Source organism: Medicago truncatula, chromosome 3 (genome assembly GCF_003473485.1).
Source record: "Medicago truncatula cultivar Jemalong A17 chromosome 3, MtrunA17r5.0-ANR, whole genome shotgun sequence".
Classification (NCBI taxonomy): domain Eukaryota; kingdom Viridiplantae; phylum Streptophyta; class Magnoliopsida; order Fabales; family Fabaceae; genus Medicago; species Medicago truncatula.
Window position 1 is genome coordinate 5717265 of NC_053044.1, and position 22006 is coordinate 5739270.

Genomic DNA, 22006 nt, shown 5'->3' on the forward strand with positions numbered 1-22006 from the left:
GAATTTAAGGAGGTATTGTCAATTTGAAATGGCCAGTTTCAAATTTCAACAGGATGAGGTATAAACTGATATGTTGGATTCTGGTATTAATGATGTGCTTTGTTTCTCTGATCTTGATCAACAGTTTATTGCATTATGGAATCCAGCTACTAAGGAATTGGAAAATGTTCCTTCTAACCCGGCTGAGTCTTTACCTTTTAATACTGTTTGGTTTTGTCTTCATGGGTATGGTTATGACCCTATTAATGACGACTATAAGATCATTCGTCGTGTTTATGTTAATCAATATAAACCTCACGACGATGTTGATTGGACTTATCTCCCAACCATACCACGCCCTTTTTGGGAGATTTATCTATTGGAAGAGACTTGATTTGGAAATGCCTACAAGTATGTGTACTTGAATGGACTGTGTCATTGGTGGGCGAATAGAGATATAGATGATGCATACATGGTTTCTTTTAACTTGAGCAATGAGAACTTCTAATGTTAACAGAACTGAAAACTATTTCAGTCTAGATTGGATCAATATAGTTTTCAATATATCAGAACTGTAATGTTATAATGTATCAATATAGTTTTCAATATAATTATGAGAACCTAAGATCCAATCTAGACATCGAGAAAGGGGCAGTGCTCGCGATCAGCTTCTAAGTTTTAGGAACATACAAAATACTATGATGTCTTTATCAATTCAATAATTTTAGGGAATTTGTGTTACTGTTTTATATGTTATCTTTTTGGATCTCTCCTATTTCTATGCTAATAAAGTAAATATTTTGTCCTAATTCCCTATTTAAACTAATCTCCAACACAATTCAGGAAAAGTACAATATTTTGCTTCAACTCATTGTCTCGTGATCAAGTTTCCAAATCCATACCATAAAAACAGCCAAAGGCAAGCAACTAAAAAAATGATAGAACAATCTCTACACAAACACATTTGTTTCCTCGATCAGATTATACAGCACCACAAATGGTCAAAGCCTTTCAACTCTCATGTGGTGATCCCAACGATAATTCTAATCTTCTTCTCTTTCGGGAGCCAGACCACATGGCAGGAGCATTTTCTGCACAAAAGGTATAAATTGTCAAATTAGAATATAAAGAGATAGGTGAGATTATAAAGGAATGTTATCCATATTTCAATCAATGATGAATGAAGTAATGTAAAATAAAAATTTGACTAAACCCAAGAGTGATATGGAGGTCATGGGTTCAACTCCCCACAGTAACAACAACAGCTAATATTTGTCATTTAAAATAAAAAACTAAAATAAACCCTTCTGGTTCTCCAAAGATTAGGTGTCACTACATTCATCCTGCAAATATTTGTCCCCAGATTAATTCTTTAAATATTGAGATGTCACCACTATAATCCATATGGATTTTTATAATGTTGAGGAACTTATTTGATGAAAAATTATTAAGAAGATAATTAAAATTGAGATTTTACACAAAAACGGAAAAGAGTCAAATCATAAATCGTGCAATTGTTAACATCCATATATGCATATAAGTTCATATGCATATAAATAGCATAAAACAGAAAATCTCAAATCACAGCTTTACAAGTCTTACAAACTCGTAACTTACAATTCACAAGTCACAAACAAAACAACTAACGTTACTAAAATAACTAACATTAGTAAAACAACCAAGAATGCCTAATCGCCAGTCTCTTCTAGAGGGGGCATATCATGACTAGGAGTATTATTTTCCTTCACAATCCATTCCTTCTTAAACATGTTATTGGTAGTGGGTTGTGAGCTAAACCTTCTTTTAAAAATGTTTTTGGAGCTGTCAACAACACCCTCCACTTCACTGCTATCGCTTTTTTCAGTAAGTTCTATACAATCACTCCTATTTCCAAGACGGGAGAGTGAGTAGCTTGTTTCTATAGCGAAGGATATTCTTAGGCTTGTTTCTATAACTAAGGACGGGAAAGTGAGTAGCAGCAAATGCCTCACCAGTAAACAAGTTTTCTTCTAACCCGCAAGAAGAAAACAGGTTCTTTTCCTAACCCTAGCATGTGCGCCACACGACCACCACCCCTAATCAGAATCGCAGAAACTCCAGAAAGATCCAGATCATTCAATTCAACAATTGACAGTGGCGATTCCACCCAATTTCAACAAAATCCGATTTTTGTGTACTCTTAGTGGCTGAGGGCAAGCAAAGATGTACAATTGTGTGATTGTATGGTTTAAAAAGTGATTTTGACTACCATGCATAAGAGATCTAATAATATGGTAACACTTCAATCAAAAAGGAACTAAACTAGTGACAAAAATCTTTGGAAGACTAAAATGACTTTCAAAGATTTTTGTCACTAGTTTAAGCTCAATTTTCATCAGCATTATTGTTTACGCTCAATTTCTCCAAAACAAAGAAAAGAATTGAAAAATCAGAAAATGACTTTCAAACAATCTCCATTCCCCAAATTGTGGTGCTAAAAAAGAGTCTGAAAAAGTTGTCTGAGGTTATTATTCCATGCCCCTCTGTTCCCTTCTTAAACTAAAATATTAATACACCTCTCTTTCCTTACCCTACTGGTACAAATCTGGTATTTTATTGAATAGGGATATGAATCCCAACCCAAAGGCCCAATTCTCTGTCAAATCGCTTGAACATCTCTTTCTTTTCGTATCCTATTATTTCTAAATCACGGTCTGCCTCTCTAGCTAAGCCTACCATTTCCAAATAACCGACCAGAGTTTGGGTACCAACACTCTCCTCGTCGCCTATTTGTGGCAAACGCTTTAGCATCACAGCAGACTCCTAATCCTCTCCGCTATTTTGCTATTCCCTGCTATGGCAGCACAGCACTACTGACAACACATGTATTGAGCATATAATCAAAATAAAAAAATCAGCCTACTACAAGTTGATGTATCAAACTATGCAATCTTAACCTAACCAAGTTCAATGTTTTGACATCATAAAGTGGGAAAAATATTGTCTGTGTTTGATGAAAGAAAATAGTAACGATCTAGGCATTGAACATGAATCAAATTGAAAAGTAGTGAATAAAAATTACCTGCATAAAAGTGTAACGCTGTCTACCAATAGATTCGTTTTGAGCAATAGAAAAGTAAGAAAGTAAAGGGTAATGGCCAATATACGAAGCATAGCTATCACGTTGAATATTCACAGCCCATTCAAATCTATTGATATCAGCATGACCAGTTCCAACATATTTAGCTTGCAGATGCTCGAGTTGGGAATTTATGTTAAACCTATCACTCGCCTGCATATTGTCTCTCGTTCTTCTTCGTTCAAGGTAATGAAGCAGGCTTCACAATTAGGTTTAAATAATAAGTAAATGATTCCTCTTTCCCTGTAAATAAAGAAACAGACTGTCAAAAGATAGTGAAAAATATAAAGAACTCCATATAGAATTATTTTGCAAAAAAGCGTATCAGACTATCAATAGCCAACGGTAGACACAGACATACTCCATCAATTTAAGTCAGAGATGTAGAATATTGATATGTTTGGTTTTACAGTACCTTCACAATATTAGTATCTCACAACAAAGAATATACCTTTTATTATATACAGCCAACTAACTACATCGGCGGACAATGATGAGTGATAACTTATAAGGAGAGACACCGAAGCCCAGTGGCGGAGCCAGGAATATTGTAAAGCCCGGGCAAAAAAAATTTGCAACACATTTATAGGGCGTACATAAGAAATTGCAAGCAAATAATAAAAAATGTAAAGAAATTGTCCAATTTATAGGGGTTTATATAAGAAATTCATAGGGATTTACACAAGAAATTGTCAAAAAATTGGCGCGGAGCCCGGGCGAGTGCCCAGGGTCGCCGGGCCATAGAACCGCCCCTGCCGAAGCCTAACCAAACAGGGAAGAAAAAATGCAGCTCAGTTTCAACACTAACACCTAGCATCTCTACTTCTCTCACTAATTGTCTCAACTTTCTTTCTTTTATATAAATCACTTTTCCTTCTCTCTTAAATCAATTCACCCTCTATCACAACCAATCTCTTCTTAAGCCTTCACTTCTCTAACTTTTCTTTATTGTTCACATCACATTGTTAACATTCAAACTATATGTTATGGGACTTTGGTATCCTTCTCAAAGGGTAGTATCTTCGAATACTTATGAAAATAAGTTGAAAACAGCTTATGAACATGTCATAAGCTGTTTTCATAAGTTATTGCCAAACAACTTATGCCAGTATATAAGAGCAAATAGATGAATTCAAACACTACCAAAACCTACAAAATCTCCATGAAAGACTAATCATAAAATAAAATCAATTATCGTTACAAGTAAAAGTAGTTCTTATTCTTAAAACCTAACATATTATAGTAAAAACAAACAAAAGAGAATCGTGTGCCATAGAAAGTAAAAACGGAAGAAAAGTGAAATTTGGAATTTGACTTACGGTTACAGAAGCTTCAATCCTTTGAACAGTGTTGCGATTTGGGAACGGTGAAGATCAGAGGGATTTGGGAACGGTGAAGATCAGGGTTTAGATTGTAACCATATATATGATTTTTATTAGCAAAATTACCATATACTCCTCCAAAATAGTGAGATTATCGGATTAATTAAGGACATATTTGTAAAATTAACGAACATTGGTTTTATTAAATAATAAATATAATAATAAAATAAAAATAAATAGCGGAAAGACCGGCACGATGTCAGTCTGTCCATATTTTTTAAAACTTTTACATTTCTTCCATATTATTTTAAACCTTTGTGACTTTTGATATATCTATGCACCTTTTGGATACAAGTCCCACCATACGTGTATATATATAATGAGTGATTGAAGTTCTTCCTATCTCAAAATTGATTTCTTCTTCAATACAAAATGAATCATCAACCAAATCATAAAATCTCCTCCCAAAATCCTGCTATATCTAACTTCCATGACGAGAATAGAATTACTCTAACAAATCTGTTCAACAATATTAGAGTTTTACATAATCATGATTTTGAGGCTATTTCTACAAATAGATCAATTATAATCAACTTGAGTAAAGTTTTAAACTTAGTTCGTATCTTTGTTAAGTCTTTTCCATGTAATATGCGCATAATGAATAGGGATATTTGGTCAAGCTTATGAAATTTTAGAGTGATGATGCATTTGCAAATTTAGTATTTAGCAATAGCATTGGGTAGCATACATACATATGAGGATTATCTGGTCACCAATTTATCGAAGCACAAAACACTGCCAAAATTTAGAGGCATGGTCCAGGACATTTGCAAAGGATTCTCAAATTACTCATAATCCATTCATAGTAAAACTTCTCCATGACAATAACAAAACTGTCATTACCACTGTCAAGGACATCGAAATTAACCATCTTTATCAATTCAATCATTTTAGGGAATGTGTTACTGGTTTATATGTTATCTTTTTGGAGGGTATTGTCTCTCCTATTTCTATGCCTAGATTAAAGTAAATAGTTTGTCCTGATTCCCTATTTATACTAATCTCCAACACAATTCATGAAAAGTACAATATTTTGCTTTAACTCATTGTCTCGTGATCAAGTTTCCAAAGCTCCATACCATAAAAACAGACAAAGTTAAGCAACCAAAACAAATGATAGAACAATCTCTAAACAAACACATTTGTTTCCTCGATCAAATTATAAAGTACAACAAATGGTCAAAGCCTTTCAACTCTCCTGTGATGATCCAACGACAATTCTAATCTTCTTCTCTTTCAGGAGCCAGACCACATGGCAGGAGCATTTTCTGCACAAAAGGTAGAAATTGTCAAATTAGAACATGAAGTGCTAGGTGAGATTATAAAGTATCAGGAATGTTATTCATATTTCAATCAAGTAATGTAAACTAAAAATTGAATAAACCCAAGTGAGATTATAAAGTAACAGGAATGTTATCCATATTTCAATCAATCAAGTAATGTAAAATAAAAAAGAGGTATGTTGTTATTTGAACAACCACTTTTTGTACAACTTATGGTACAACCAAGAATATAGAAAGAAATGTATGTCTTGACACGAAAACCAAAGCAATACAGAGAGAAAGCAAGGGCATAATGAGTTTATGAGAGAGAGGGTTGTCCCAAAAGTTGTAAGAAAATGATTGTACAAATATCATTTCTCAATAAAAAAATGAATAAACCCAGGAGAGATAAGGAGGTCATGGGTTCAACTCCCCACAGTAACAACAACTGCTAATATTTATCATTTAAAAAAAAACTAAAATAAACCCTTTTGGTTCTCCAAAGATTAGGGTGTCACTACATTCATCCTCCAAATATTTTTGTCACCAAATGAATTCTTCAAATATTGAGATGTCACCACTTTAATCGATATGGATTTTTATAATGTTGAAGAACTTATTTGATGAAAAATTCTTAAGAAGGTAATTAAAATTGAGATTTTACACAAAAACGGAAAAGAGTCAATTCATAAATCGTGCAATTGTTAACACCCATATATGCATATAAACTCATGCATATAAATAGCATAAGACAGAAAATCTTAAATCACATTTAAAATACTTATGTAAATTAAAATTGGTAAGCATAAGGAAGTCAAAAAATGAAGTCTTACAAACTCAAAACTTACAACTTCACAACTGACAAACAAAACAACTAACGTTAGTGAAAACAACCAAGATCGCCAATCTCTTCTAGAGGGGGCATATCATGGCCACCCTCATGCTCTATAACATCATGTTCAAAGGGACTAGGAGTATTATTTTCCGTCACAATCCATCCATTATTAGATGAGACATCATCAAATTACATCCTTCTTAAACATGTTATTGGTAGTGGGTTGTGAGCTAAACCTTATCTTAAAAATGTTTTTGGACCTGTCAACAACACCCTCCACTTCACTGCTTTCTCTTTTTTCAGCAAGTTCTATACAATCACTCCTATTTCCAAGACATTTTGGGCTTTTTCTTTTATAGCGAAGGATATTCTTAGGCTTGTTTCTATAGCTAAGGACGGGAGAGTGAGTAGCAGAATATGCCTCACCAGTAGCAACGTGAGAATTTGAAGCCATTTGGTTAACAATGAAAACAGAGAAGAACAGGAAGAATTGGTCATGAGAACCAAAAAACCATATTTCTAAACGAGTTTTCTTCTAACCCGCATGAAGAAAACAAGTTCTTTTCCTAATCCTAGCATGCGGGCCGCGCAACCACCACCCCTAATCAGAATCGCAAAAACTCCAGAAAGATCCAGGTCATTCAATTCAATGATTGACAGTGGTGATTCCACCCAATTTCAACAAAATCCGATTTTTGAGTACTCTTAGTCGCTGAGGGCAAGCAAAGTTGTACAATTGTGTGATTGTAGGTTTAAAAAGTGATTTTGACTACCATGCTTAAGAGAGATAATATGGTAACACTTCAAGCAAAAAGGAACTAAACTAGTGACAAAAATCTTTGTAAGACTAAAATAACTTTCAAAGATTTTTGTAACTAGTTTAAGCTCAATTTTCATCAGCATTATTGTTTAAGCTCAATTTCTCCAAAACAAAGAAAAGAATTGAAAAATCAGAAAATGACTTTCAAACAATCTCCATTCCCCAAATTGTGGTGCTAAAAAAGAGCATGTAATCAAAATATGCAATCTTAATAAACAAATCAGCCTATTACAAGTTGGATGTGTCAAACTATGCAATCTTAACCTAACCAAGTTCAATGTTTTGACATCATAAAGTGCGAAAAATATTGTCTATGTTTGATGAAAGAAAATAGTAACGATCTAGGCATTAAACATGAATCAAATTGAAAAGTAGTGAATAAAAATTACCTGCATAAAAGTGTAACGCTGTCTACCAATAGATTCATTTTGAGCAATAGAAAAGTAAGAAAGTAAAGGGTAATGGCCAATATACGAAGCATAGCTATCACGTTGAATATTCACAGCCCATTCAAATCTGTTGATATCAGCATGACCAGTTCCAACATATTTAGCTTGCAGATGCTCGAGTTGGGAATTTATGTTAAACCTATCACTCGCCTGCATATTGCCTCTATAATTAACAAGTCACAAAAGAGTCACGAACTGGAACTGAAACGAACAAATCAATAACAAGCTCACTTGGCAAAATAGATATATAACATTTAAGGAAAATGCTAAATATAGCGAATGAAAATTAGTGAAAATATGCGAAGGAGTCACAGCCGTTGATCAAAACTAGTACTAAGCTATTAAATTAATAGTATTTCCCACTCAAAGTGTGAACCAAGTAACTGTAAATTATATGAAAATTGTGGAAAAGTAAGAACTCATAATTAAAAATTGAGCTTAACTTCTTCACTTCTCTAACTTTTCCTTATTGTTCACATCACATTGTTAACATTCAAACTATATTTTATCACCATAATTATTCAGGGTTTGGCCGGGGACTTTGGTATCCTTCTCAAAGGGTAAATGGGAAAATCAAGTTAAATCAGTATCTTCGATGACTTATGAAAATAAGCTGAAAACACCTTATTAACATGTCATAAGCTGTTTCAATAAGTTCTTGGCAAACAACTTATGGCAGTATACAAGAGCAAATACATCAATTCAAACACTACCAAAACCTACAAAATCTCCATAAAATAAAATCACTTTTCATTACAAGTAAAAGTAGTTCTTATTCTTAAAACCTAACATATTATAGTAAAAACAAATCAAAATATCATAGATGAATTATGAAATTGAACTACCCTGTTTGATTGAATCGTGTGCCATAGAAAGTAAAAACGGAAGAAAAGTGAAATTTGACTTACAGTTACAGAAGCTTCAATCCTTTGAACAGTGTTGCGATTTGGGAACGGTGAAAGATCAGAGGGATTCGGGCACGGTGAAGATCAGGGTTTAGATTGTAACAATATATATGATTTTTATTACCAAAATTACCATATACTCCTCCAAATTAGTGAGATTTTCGGATTAACTAAGGACATATTTGTAAAATTAACGAATATTGGTTTTATTAAATAAATAAATATAAAAATAAATAGCGAAAAGACCGGCACGATGTCCGTCTGTCCATATTCTTTTAAACTTTTGCATCTCTTTCATATTATTTTAAACCTTTGTGACTTTTTCCTATCTCAAAAATTGATTGTTTCTTCTTCAATACAAAATGAATCATCAACCAAATTCTCATAAAATCTCTTTCCAAAATTCTGCTATATCTAACTTCCATGACGAGAATAGAATTACTCTCACAAATCTGTTCAACCAGATTAAAGTTTTGGTAAGGTTTAGTATGGGAAAGGATTCTTTTTCCCATGATGGGAAAGTGTCCTTTACGACCATAGATTTAATAATATTTTAATTGGATGGCTGAGATTGAAGAAGTGGTAATTGTTGCAACTTGTTGTTGGACATTGTGCAACAAAAATTCCAGTCCCACCGATTAATTAAATAATAATTTAGCATTTGTTTGTTTTAATTTATTTTTTGTTTGTATTTATGGGCCTTATCAGTTTGGTTTGGGCTTATTGATTTCAATAAAAAATTTCGGACTAAATTGACCCCCATAGAATGCTGTCATATTAAATTGAATTAGAGAAGGAAGTAATAAATTTTCAAAATTTGATTAAAAATATCAATAATGTGTGGCAGTAAATTAATTAAATCATGTGTACTATTGTATGTGACATAAAATAATTTTTTTTTCTTTAAAAAAAATATTTTGACATTAATTATGGGGGACCTGAATTAGATTGTTTATATTAAATTATATACACAATATTAAAGCAATTAGTATTTTTTTTTTGAAATTATGTACGTAAGTAAATATATTTAGATAGTAAATTTGAAACTTGGTAAATTTTTTAAAATAAATGATCATAATAATTATTATTTGTGGTGGTGTTGGAAAATTCGAGCAATATATTATCCAATATATTATTAAAAAAAAAATCATAATAACATGTTTTAAATAGTGTTGCAATTGGTTTATGTTTAATATTCATTTTGCTAGTTTAGTAGAGAGTTTAGATTTTGATTAGTCATTGATCATTGTTACATTTGGTTTAGGTTTAAGATTATATCTTTTTACTATAGAGTTTACAGTTTGATTAATCAGTGATCATTGTTACCTTTGGTTTAGGTCTAAGATTCTTTCTTTTTAGTAGAGAGCTTAGATTTTGATTAGTCATTGATCATTGTTACATTTGGTTTACATTTTCACGTATAATAGGACACAAATAGGAAATTACATTTGGTTTACATTTTCACGTATAACAGGACAAATAGGAAAAATTGGAAAATAATAAGAGTAAATTACACTCCTCTCCTCTTCCCTCAAAGATCCTTGAATTACACTTCACTCTCCTCTTTTGTTAAGATATACACTCCCCTCCCTTGATATAACATAAAATTTGAGCAACATTCATGGATAGCGGTTGCCGTAAGCATTGCAACGTTCATGGCCTACATTGTAGCCGAATGTGCCCATCATTTTCAATTTTTTTATATCGTTTATTCTAAAATAATTGAAAAATGATAGATATAAATTTGTTATAATCTTCTATTGATTGTTAGCACAACTAAACCCCAATTTCATTGAGAATAGATATGTGAAACTATCAGCTTGCAATGAAATTCATGGACATCAATATCAAATCAAGAGTTTTTATTTCAGATCTGCAGTTTATAGGACTAATTTGGAATAAGAAAATCCATTATTGGTGGATTGTTCTTTCAGAAAAGGTAAAACATGTAGATCTGTAGCACACTTGGATACAACTCTAAAATTCTGTGATGTTGAAGAAGATGCTTGTTTGTATATTTTTTCTGGGTAACTTGGAAAGAAATCAATTCTGGAAAGAAAGAAATGAGAGTGATAAGACCATACTGAAGTAAATGGGGGGTGCACTGGAAGAAACAAAGAAACATTAGAAATCTATTTTCAGTTTTGTTTTTTCTCTCTCCCTAGCAGGTTGCCAAGTGCCACCTGTCCTGGGAATTGGAACTTTCCCATGGTGGGAACCAAGTTTCCATTCCCAGGTTAAACTTCACCTAAAGTTTTACTTAATCATAATTTTGAGGTTATTTCTAGCGCAACGTCTTATTATTTGGTGTTTAATCTTTTAATTTATTTCCAACTTCACACTGATGTTTGAACAAAAATGTGTGGGTTGTAAATATAAAAAAGAGAAATGATATTTGTACAACCACTTTGTGACAATTTTTTGACAACTTTCTCTCATACTCGCATTATCCTCTTATTCTCTCTTTTCCTTTTTCTCTCTCCATTGTTTTTATCCAATGAAAACAAAGAAAAAAAAGTTGTCACCAAAAGTTGGATGAAATGGTTGTTCAAATATCACTACTCGAAATAAAATAAACAAAATAGATAAATAACAACAAAGAAAGCATGTGTGTTTTAATCAATCACATAATGAACGGCCCAAAATATGCATGCACAGATACACACAGTAGATGAGAAGCACAGAATCACTTCCTTATATATGTTTCAGTTTTCAGACATGTGGATGGATAGAACATAGAACATAGTAGAACACAGAACTGAAACAAGTTTTGTTGTTGAACTCAAACTCAAACACAACAATGTCTTCAATCACATGCATAACTCACCAACCCATTATTTCAAATTCTAAGTCTTTAATCACTTCGCAAGTTTCTTCCACAAACTTGTCTTCTTCTCGGTTTCTTGGTATTAGAGTTAAGAGTGTTCGATGGTCAAGCTCAAGCTTCACCTCTAAATTTGGACCCTCTAATGGGTCAAGATTCACATGCTGGTTCAAGTTTGGTAAAAATGGTGTTGATGCTGAAGGTGCTGGTATTTATGGTAGTCAGTCTCGTGATGATTTTGATAGAGATGATGTTGAACAGGTACATTAACTAAACAAAATTAGTAATTTGTTTAATTACTTGTTATTTTATGAGTTTAATGATATATTTGTTTTTGTAAAATTAGTTTTACATGAAAATCCATTTTCTTACTGCATTTTTAAAATAACTGCAAAATACTGGATTTATCTTGGTGCATGTCCTCTTTTTTTATACTTTATTCACATTTATGCTATTGTATTTGTGCATGCAATCTTACTAGTAAAACAAATAGATTTTATCTCGAGTCATCGGTTCAGTGGTAAGAGTTTGACTTTGTAACCTTAAGAGACGAAGTTTGAATATCCTTAGAGACGATTGGTGTCACTTTAAATTAGGGGATAATTTCCCCCTTTCCTCAAATTGTTTTTAAAAAACCTGTGCATGCAATTTTGTCATAGTTTTGCTTTTGATTCTCGCAGAGATAGTCATTGTTATGTGTTTCATTCTTTTATTAGGAGTTTATTATAACTGATAAATGAGAATGATGTTGGTTGCTAGGAAATTTGTTAACTTGTGTAACCATGGAGGAGGAGTGTGCTAAATGCTTATGTATTAGTGGTATATATATATATATATGTCATATGTTCTTATAGTGACTCTGAAAATATGTGAGAACAAAAAAAAAATCATCATGGTTTTCAGTTTCATGAAACATGCTGAATAGAAACTTGAGTAGAGATATTCATGATTCATTGACTGAGTATGTTAGTGTGAGAATTTTATAACCGCATAGAAATTGGAAAAGTGAAAATGTAATTGAAGAAGGAAAGCGCGAGTGGTGAAGATAGATTAGTAGGTTTATATTTCTTCCATAAAGATGAACATAAAATTTAGGTTGGCTGAAAATGCTGTAAATCATGATATTTGCGTAAAATCTCTCTGCTCCCAACTCAAAATCATCAGATTCGTGACCTTCATTTTTTTAACAGAAAAACCTTCTCTTATTGACTGTCATTACTCATTAAGCATTGTAATCTAGAAAATTAGTTTTTGAAGAGAATGTGCATGTGATGGAAAATGTTCCTATAATAATACCAAACCAGTAAAATATTTATGTCGGCATCATAATCTTTTGCAGTACTTCAACTATATGGGGATGCTCGCTGTTGAAGGAACATATGATAAAATGGAGGCACTTCTAAGCCAAAAAATTCACCCTGTGGACATTCTACTGTTGTTGGCTTCATCAGAAGGTGACTTGCCGAAAATTGAGGAACTCTTGAAAGCAGGAGCAAAATATGATGTAAAAGACGCAGATGGACGGACAGCGTTGGATAGGGCTAATTCTGAAGTTAAAGATTTCATTCTTAATTTTTCAGTGCAGAGAGCATGATTAGTTTGTTACCATTATTTGCCATTTCAGCTACATAGTTGTTTATGTTATGATAACTTTTGAACTATGTTATTTCATATGATTTGGCCTTTGGATTCATTATTAGCATGAAGTTTATGTCAATATCAGTCTACCCTCGTGACTATCATAGATATACTAATTAAGAAGAGACTATGCAGCACTGACACTTCAGATTAAATGTATGTCTGATGTCCGACGTGTGTCAGTGTCTGACACCGACGCATGTAGTTACATTCAATCACTTCGATTTTTTTTAAATTATTATCTGTGTCATTGGTGTGCCCAGTGCCTGGGTCTGTGTCAATGCATCATTGAAAACTGATAACATTCATAAAGTAGTTACTGCAAAACAGATGGTGAGGGAACATTATTGAGATTGAGTTGCCAATTTGCACATAAATCTTCCCTCTGGTATGGCTCTTTTTTTTCTTTCTTCAGGAACCTCTGGTATGGCTCTTGTTGATACAACTTATAGTGCCAGTGCACATGCACATGCACATGCACAATATATCACTGCTTTGTAAATGTATATTCCCAGGTCTTTTTGAACTTTTGTTCCAGATCAAGATGTGCACATGCTTTAGGGAACTTGTATTCAGAACATACTTACAACTGTGATAATGTTCCAGCTTAAACTGATGATTTGTTGCTTTCTAAGGAGCCTAAACTGCTGCTAGGGTAGATTAATTTAACTGGAATGGAACAATATTTTAATTCCAATACTGTGAAGACGAAACATTACATGTCACTTTTACAAGGCTACAACATAAATCTGACCAATTTCCGCATAGTTCAAAGTTTCGCCCACGCACACCCTGACTTAGGCTCAAGCCCAAAATTTCGCAGTTGATAGGTTGTACATAACAACTTAACAAACTTGTCGGTTGATTTAGCTAGCATACATGGCTTTAAATTTTTTCCTTTTAACAAAGTTCTAGGTATTGTAAATATCATATGAAGATCATCTAGATTTGATATAATATACAAAATTCAAGCTATTGAATGGAGAATGATACCATAACCAAGTTTTCTTCTGTTCATCAAAAGTCAATTCATTCTTCAGGGACAATGTGATGCCTTTCATAATAAATCAACTTTTCCTACTGTAACAGTACCACCAAAAGATTCATAACAAAAAAATTGAGACATTTTCAATGTTCTTGCATTTGAAAATATCAGCGCTTAAAAAAGACTATCCTTTGCTTTTACATTAGTAAGTATGCTTGCAAGTGAATCCTCTTTTTCATCTTTTGTTTGATCACTTTCATTTCCCATGAAATGGAATGACTTAGGCTTAGCATTGCTAGTTAACACAGAAATACTACTTTGTACACTTTGTGGCACTAAAGTAGGATTCTTTATCGAGAGAAATGCCACCTTTTTCGAACCGGAATGAAGTTTGCTACTGGTTGAAGACTGTGATAATGCATGCAAGTCACCCTCTGGTGAAGATTCACGGAAAGAGGCTTTTGTCGTAGAAAGATTTTCTCCTCCTTCCTCACTACCAAACACAGTCTCCATAAAATCATCGAGTTGCGACGGGATTGTCAACAAATCAGTATTTGTATCCTTGACACGAGGGGGATCCTCTTTAGCTGCAGCATCTGCTTCACCTGTTTCCGAGTCACGTTGGTCATCTGCACAAAAGACGCAATTTACCATGTTGAACAAGACATCTCTCAGTTAATGAATTCTATTGAATACAAGCCATCATAAAACAATCAATTATCACCAACTGAACAATGCACCAATTAAGAAAAAATTTCTACTTTAAATTTCTTATCCAGCACCCTAAGGGCACTTGCTAGCATTTTCTTTAAATTAATAATACAAATAAGGAACACAAAGTGATTCAGTAATAACAGAAATGAGCGCATCATGGTTCTTACCCCCAAGAATAGACTCGATAGTGTCATAGTTGACACCTGATGCTTGAACAGAAAGATTTCCACCAGAGTCCTCACCTTGACTTTCATTCTCCTTTTTATGCTTCCTCTCATGTAATATAAACTTATCTGATTTCCAGACACACTCTAATGTAACATACTCAACGTCATCACTAGCAGGGTAGAATTCTCTAAAAACCTGATTCAGTAGTATACATCAGAACAGATGAAGAAAGAATATATTAGCAATTAGCATGTAAATTATTATTTTTTATACATAATCGTGTTTATGCATAAGTATACAGCAGAGAATTTAGTGGTACAACCACAAACTAACCTCTATTCCCTCATGAGTTATTTTTATTGATTGCTTCTTTTTAGACAGGGAAGAAACCATATTGAACAAATCAACAATGTCAAGTAATATCTGCATAAGGAGGTAAAAACGATCAATCGGGATAAATGCACAATCACAGAAATATATAACATAACATCTTAAATAGCACAAATTCTTTACATCTACAGTACCAAATAATATCACTTATACTTCATAGTTAATTTACAAATAACCTCAGCACCAGTGTACCACATTAAAAAACTTCCAATTTAACTATGATGAAACCTTGACAAAATTAAATTAAATTATAATACATAAAACATGGGAGACTTACTTGTTGAACCAAAACTCGTAGACGTGCTAGCAAAGCCATAATTGTCACAGAAAGTCCCATAAAAAAGGATCGAGCAAACAATACAGATATCTCGCTATTAAATAGTTAAGGAATCTGAACAGACTACTCAAAAAATATGTTCAAGAAGCAAGTACTAAATGATACTGGAGCTGACCAAGGTAACAATTTCTAACCAAAGTATGCATAAAAAATACGACGCAAGGATTAAATAATAGATTATATCATAGAACCAACCAAATTTTGGTAAAATGCTTCAGAATCTCACAACTTGAGGTTATTTTTTACCAGAAAAACTGAGGTTATCCAGTATGAAAACTGAAGTTCCTGTTCCCTATTTCAACAAAGATCTTTAACTTATAACAGAGATGCAGAAGGAAAAACATCAACATAAACGAGTAATCACTGAGCACATAGAAAATTTTAGCACAGACAGAGAAATTATATAACACTAAATTTAAGCATGTGAATCCCGAAAGTTGTTTGAAATCGTATTTACAGGGGAAAAAAGATGAAAAACAAATACTAAACTCGTAAGTATCATTTGATAAGATCAACTGGTACCTATATTATGAATTATGAAGTAAAAGACAGAGCTAACATTTCTTATTATACCGCGATCAAGATATGGCAATCAACTAAACCCAGAGCAATTAATATAAATTAACAAAATATTCTAATAGAAACCACATGATACTAATAGAAGGATACGTTGCAGCCTTCAGCATTGGTTCAACCATCTGCATGGGAAAACAGAACATTGGTTGAAATAAGAAAAAAGAGGAAGAAAAAAAAAATAAGCAATCAATTGTTAAATCTATGATTATGTAACCAAGTGATTGGGCTCAAGTGGTTAATGAGCTCCTCCTATGACGAATAGTTCAGAAGAACTCAAGTTTGATTCCTGATGGGAACAATTATTGGCCAGACTTTACTTACCTGCCAGCTGAACTCCGGATTACTAAGGGCCCCTTCCCCTAGGCACCGGAGGGTTAACACCAAAAAAAAATCTATGATTATGACTTATGCAGGGTAAAAAAATCCCAATTAGCATCTGATAGGGACTAGGGTATTATGTGGTGTCCAAGTCCCACATCATGTACTATGGGATGCTCGGTGGAGTATTTAGGTGGTTTGATTCTTCCCCCTTGATAGATAGCTTTAAAGGGAGGTCTCAAAGTGCTTGGATACCTATCAGAAATGACTACCAACGGAGGGGATGACTAGAAAGATCAAGTGAAGAATTGTAGAGTACAGCCGTCGGGACATCGGCCTTCAGAGGTGGTCCTGTGATAGGGACTTGGGTATTATGGGGTTGTCAAGTCCCGCATCAAGTAGAATGGGATGCTCGATGGAGTTTTGATGTGGCTTGATTCTTCCCCAAGCGCTTGAGCTGTCGAGCACCCTGTAATACTCAATGTAGAACTTGTGTACCCTATAATACCCAAGTCCCTATCAGGATTAGTTAATGTGCTGAATCCTCATAGTCATGCTCTATGCATGAAAAGAAGCAGCCACTAATGAGCCAGCACAGTAGAAACATAATGATCTTAGTCTATTATTATTATTAAAACTATTGAAAAAGCAACAGAATCACTTAATAATATTTAGCTGCAATTTCACCTCTTCTAGTAGTCGTGCAGATCCTAAAAGACGGTCCAAAAAGTTTCGCTTTTCATCATTGCATTTTCTCCTTTTCAAGCTGTCATGAAAAGTAAGTAGAACAATATATTATTACAAACAAGACCATACCTATAATAACATCACATTTTGATGAAAGACATTTCAGTAGAAACACATTTCAGAAAGCAATAACAAAATGAAGGGCAAGTTAGAAGCACGACTTCAATCTGTGTGAGTATGCAAGAGAGTGAGCCATTTCTCAGAGGACTGTAATTGTATTATAATATTGCAACATCCATATTCACCTACTTTGCTCTTTAACCACAAACATATAAGTTTGAATAATGGTCTATTGTATTGGCATCACATCTCTTTACATGAAAATTATGAATTGTCAGTTTCAATTTTCATGAAATCTTGAACGATGAAAATTTAAAAGTTTCCCTACTTTTTCCTCTTTGTCTTGCACGTAAGATATAAACAGGCATGGAAAAAAAACATATGCACAATTTGAAACATTAAAACTTTTTATATATTATCCATGTCGTTATCCTAGCCACCTAAGGTACACTAGTCCCCCCCCACCCACACGCACATTTATTCAGTCATTAAAGGGTGTTGCAGTGGTAAGAGATGAAATGCATTATGCATGAAATATGAACGTAAAAGACACTCTACATGTTTTATAGACACAGTCATGTCACCTCCTCAGTTATCTTCGTTTAACATCTAAACTAAACCTTAGCACATATAATTAGGAAAACTCCAAAAAAACTGAAAGAAATAATATAAACCTACCTCTCTAAAAGATGAATCTTCTGTTTTGGTCTATCTTCTTTGATAACAGAGAAACACGATCTTACAAGCTCCTCCAAGTTTGTCAACTGCAGAAGCCTTAAATCCCTCCTCACCTAATAAATTATCAAACCACATAATGACTGGTAAATACACATTACATGCATGTAAAAGCAACTGTAACTGCAAATTTCCCTTTCAAATTTCTATACAAATCCAATTACGGTCAGATAAATAACTAAGGGAGTCAAAGAAAAAAGCTTTCACAACATTTTCGAAACCTGAGCAATTTTACATTATTGAAGTTGAACACAGTCTTCAGGGAAACTAGACTACAGTACATACCTTCATAAGATGCTGGAAATAGGAACAGCGGCGGTGCTGGTTCTTATTCTTGTATACCAATCTTTCAAGGATGCCACACTCACATTGGAGCTGTGAAAGCATAGATGTTATTCGACCCTCAATTGTCTCAAATTCAGTACCCATTGAATCCTTGCAATTTAAATCCAATGGCAGGCTATTATCTGCAAACAAAACAAAGAACAAAGAAAATGAATACAATTCAAGCATTGTTAGTGTATTTAAGTGTCGAGAGCCATATTATGAACTTTTGAAATGTGGCCACGCACAAGTAATTATATTCAACAACATCCTGGCGATGTAATCAGAAATTAAACTTGTAAAAAAAACTTCGCACTGTAAACATAGGGATATTTAAAATTTTAGATTTCCTATGTTTTCTCTATTTGACAGTAGTTTTATTTTTTACTAGGGACGGCAACGAGTCGGTAATTCTCTGCCCCTCACCTCATCAGATACCTTTCCCATGTTTACGTTTAGTTCCACTTTTGGAGGAGCCAAAAATGATTCTAGAGGTCTAGAATTGATTTTTCTGTGTTTGGTTCCTCTAAAGTATAATTGATTTTGCCTCTAGAATGGATTCTACTCGAAGCTAGAAATGGTAGCTTCTGATTATAGAATTGATTTTTAAACAAATTTACTCTTCAAATCACTTTTACATGAATGTATCCAAACATAACTTTACCTTCAACTCAATTTTAGCTAGAATCAATTCACTCAAAATCAATTTTTTCTCACCACATAACCAAACATACACTTAGTCATGCTTTAAACAGATTTGATGCACATCCACAATCATCGATACTTCGAGAAAGTCTCACAATAAAATGTTGTTAGTTAGTTTGTTACTTTAACACTTGCTTCCTAACCTATGAAGCATGGACACTCTTTGGATTAGGCGTGTCCTGGCGTCGGACACGTGTCTGTGTCTATAATTACAATGAATTATGTGATTTTCTCAAATTTTTAGCGGTGTCGGCGTGTCGGTATCCGTGCTTCACAGTTCCTACCAAATTAAACTTGTAGCTATTATACTAAGGGCCTGTTTGCATTAGCTTATTTGAGCTTATCTATTGATATAATCACTTGTGATATTGTTTGGCAGAGCTTACAAAAAAAACAGCTTATGAGCTGTTTTCAGCTTATTAGAATAAGCTCTGAAAGATAATTTATGAAAACAGTTCATAATAGCTACAGCTTATATGAAAATAGCTTGACTAAAATTTATCTTTTGCTGTAAAAATAACTTATATACATAAGCACTTATATAATAAGTGCTTAATTAAACACATTAATCAAAATACTTCGATTCAGAGAATCAAAATTAAAACAATGGAATAACCTGGACTGGATGGACCAACTCCGCCGGCAAGTCTGCGTTTTCCGGACAGTTTTTGGTTTCTACGGCAAAAGTATGAAGTACGATGTGCAAACACAAGGATATACTGGTGTTTTTGGAAAAGTGTAGGTTAATTAAGAATTAAAAGAGTTTTAAATTGGTCCCTATCTCTGCAAAACATTCTCAAATTAACCTACCACGAAGTTATGTTTTTTGGTTGATTTGAGATAGAGATCAATTTGATAGTTTATTCATAATTAAAAGGGTTAAATGCTCTTTTGTTGGTATCTCTTTATGTTTTAGAACTTTAAATTTTTTTTAGTCTCGTTTTGGTTCCTTCTGTTAGGTTTTCATTAGGGTTTGAAAAAAAATTAACTCCTTGACATGTGTCACATTGTCATTGGCTCTGAGTTTTTTTTTAAAAAAAATATATTTTGTCTAAGAAAAAATAATATTTTTTTCTAAAAAAAAAAATCCCAAATTCAATGACAAAGTGACTGTGTCCCAGAGTTAACATGTGTTACCTTGTCATTGGTTCTCGGAATTTTTTACAAAAAAATAAAATATATATTAAAAAAAATTTAAATATTTTTTTATAAAAAAAAAAATTCTAAGGTAATACGTGTCCACACTTAACGTTTTTTATTAAATATAACGGAAACCTAACAGAAGGGACCAAAACGAAACTAAAAAAAAACTTAAATACTCAAACAATTTTTTTTTAGTTAAAGGACCAAAGCGATACCAATTAAATACTTAAGGGAATAAACGAGCATTTAAGCCTAATTAAACTTAAGAAAACAACTTTCATCAGGCTAGATAAACCACTCAACCTACTTTATTAAGTAAGGGTTAAATAAGTTTTTTCTCTTGGTAAATATTTCAAATATTTTATTTTTATTAAGTAAGGATTAAATATTTCACTAGATTTTAGTCCTTCAAATGTTTTAAGTCACCACTTCTTTAATCCATTCTTTTAAATAAATTCATATATTCTTCAAAATTTTGAATTATTTTTTGCAATTGTGTGCATGTTTAGTAAATTTTAGACATCTTTCTTACAAAAGTTTAACTTTTTTGGCTATGAGTTTAATTCATCTTTTGTTACAAAAAAAATCTGAATTTTGATGAGATATTATTATAATATTCTGAACATTTTTATAATAATTCATTTGAAATATGAATGGAGAGAAGTGCTATTGTGCACGACAATATTCACCACGCAACCCCCACAAGACACGTTATGTAGCATAACTTTGTTGCTTAAATAAATTTTAATTGAAAAAATGAAAAAATCTAAAATTGTGTGTGCATATAACGTGTTGTCGTGTGGATTCCACGACAAGTTGTTATCGTGCTCTTTAGCATTTCTTTGAATGGAACAAGAGTTAACTTTAAAAACAATCAAACAACACAACAGAATAGTCGGATACCAAATTTTCTAAAAAACCAAAAATAAAAAGTTCAGCCCAATTTATAAACAGTTGAGTCATACCTCGCCCGCAAGAGCATGGGTTCCACTCTTATTATCAAGTGATTATTTTCATTTTTTGGGTAATCCATAATAGGTCTTGTTAACACTCTAGATCTTTCAGATCTGTCACGATGTAATGACCCAAGATAGGTATAGGAAAATATAATAGCCCAAGTAGATAAAGATTAGGCTTAATTGATCATTCAGTCCCTTAACTTAATTCTTTTTTCTTGAATTGGTCTTTTAATTATAAAATGTTTTAATTTGGTCCTTTATCTTTGTTTTCATCATCAATTTGATCCAATTTTATTAATTTTAAACCTCTTAAAAAGAAGACCGTTGGATAAAGGAGGTTCATCAGATTTAACGGTGTATCACTAACACCTAATGCTATGCTTCTTTCATCTTCCATTTTCTATTTCTGTCTGTTTGGTTCGAGAGTTTTGGAGGGGAGGGGAGAGGAGGGGAGGGAAGATTTTTAATTTGAATTGTTTGATTCAATTTTTAGAAGGGGAAGGGAGCAAATCTCTTTAAATTTTTATTGCATTGCCATAATTATCCTTAAATTAATTTCAAATCTCAATATTAACCTTGTAACAACTTTTATTATTATTAGATTATATTATCTTTGTAACAATCTTATTATTA

At 32.9% G+C, this 22006-nt stretch overlaps 4 protein-coding genes across 6 annotated transcripts; 1 reads left to right on the forward strand and 3 right to left on the reverse strand.

Annotated features, from left to right (window-relative positions):
* Window positions 1-817: 817 nt before the first annotated feature.
* LOC11416194 (uncharacterized protein At4g14342) lies at window positions 818-8877 on the reverse strand. Of its 2 annotated transcripts, none has more exons than XM_024779824.2 (3): window positions 8754-8877; window positions 3041-3340; window positions 818-1070 (listed from the first exon to the last, which is right to left on the reverse strand). In XM_024779824.2, exons 2-3 carry the CDS (start codon window positions 3254-3256, stop codon window positions 1023-1025), a joined length of 264 nt encoding a protein of 87 aa, XP_024635592.1. In that variant the 5' UTR covers window positions 3257-3340; window positions 8754-8877; the 3' UTR covers window positions 818-1022. The 2 variants fall into 2 exon arrangements, with proteins under 2 accessions (XP_024635592.1, XP_003598688.1); XM_003598640.4 differs by lacking the exon at window positions 8754-8877 and adding an exon at window positions 4417-4556.
* LOC11422865 (uncharacterized protein At4g14342) lies at window positions 5493-8890 on the reverse strand. 2 transcript variants are annotated; one of them, XM_024779823.2, is made up of 3 exons: window positions 8754-8890; window positions 7786-8046; window positions 5493-5747 (listed from the first exon to the last, which is right to left on the reverse strand). In XM_024779823.2, the coding sequence occupies exons 2-3, from the start codon at window positions 7999-8001 to the stop codon at window positions 5700-5702; spliced, it is 264 nt and encodes an 87-aa protein (XP_024635591.1). In that variant the 5' UTR covers window positions 8002-8046; window positions 8754-8890; the 3' UTR covers window positions 5493-5699. The 2 variants fall into 2 exon arrangements, with proteins under 2 accessions (XP_024635591.1, XP_003598689.1); XM_003598641.3 differs by having other exon boundaries at window positions 7786-8008; window positions 8754-8889.
* A 2579-nt stretch (window positions 8891-11469) lies between these two features.
* Window positions 11470-13301, forward strand: LOC11417698 (protein LHCP TRANSLOCATION DEFECT). The gene is made up of 2 exons (XM_003598642.4): window positions 11470-11835; window positions 12914-13301. The coding sequence occupies exons 1-2, from the start codon at window positions 11551-11553 to the stop codon at window positions 13166-13168; spliced, it is 540 nt and encodes a 179-aa protein (XP_003598690.1). The 5' UTR covers window positions 11470-11550; the 3' UTR covers window positions 13169-13301.
* An 801-nt stretch (window positions 13302-14102) lies between these two features.
* LOC11417699 (uncharacterized) lies at window positions 14103-20117 on the reverse strand. Its single transcript, XM_024780083.2, has 9 exons — window positions 19888-20117; window positions 18528-18709; window positions 18186-18298; window positions 17388-17466; window positions 16476-16504; window positions 15747-15840; window positions 15413-15502; window positions 15079-15274; window positions 14103-14826 (listed from the first exon to the last, which is right to left on the reverse strand). Exons 2-9 carry the CDS (start codon window positions 18669-18671, stop codon window positions 14372-14374), a joined length of 1200 nt encoding a protein of 399 aa, XP_024635851.1. The 5' UTR covers window positions 18672-18709; window positions 19888-20117; the 3' UTR covers window positions 14103-14371.
* Between the last annotated feature and the right edge of the window lie 1889 nt (window positions 20118-22006).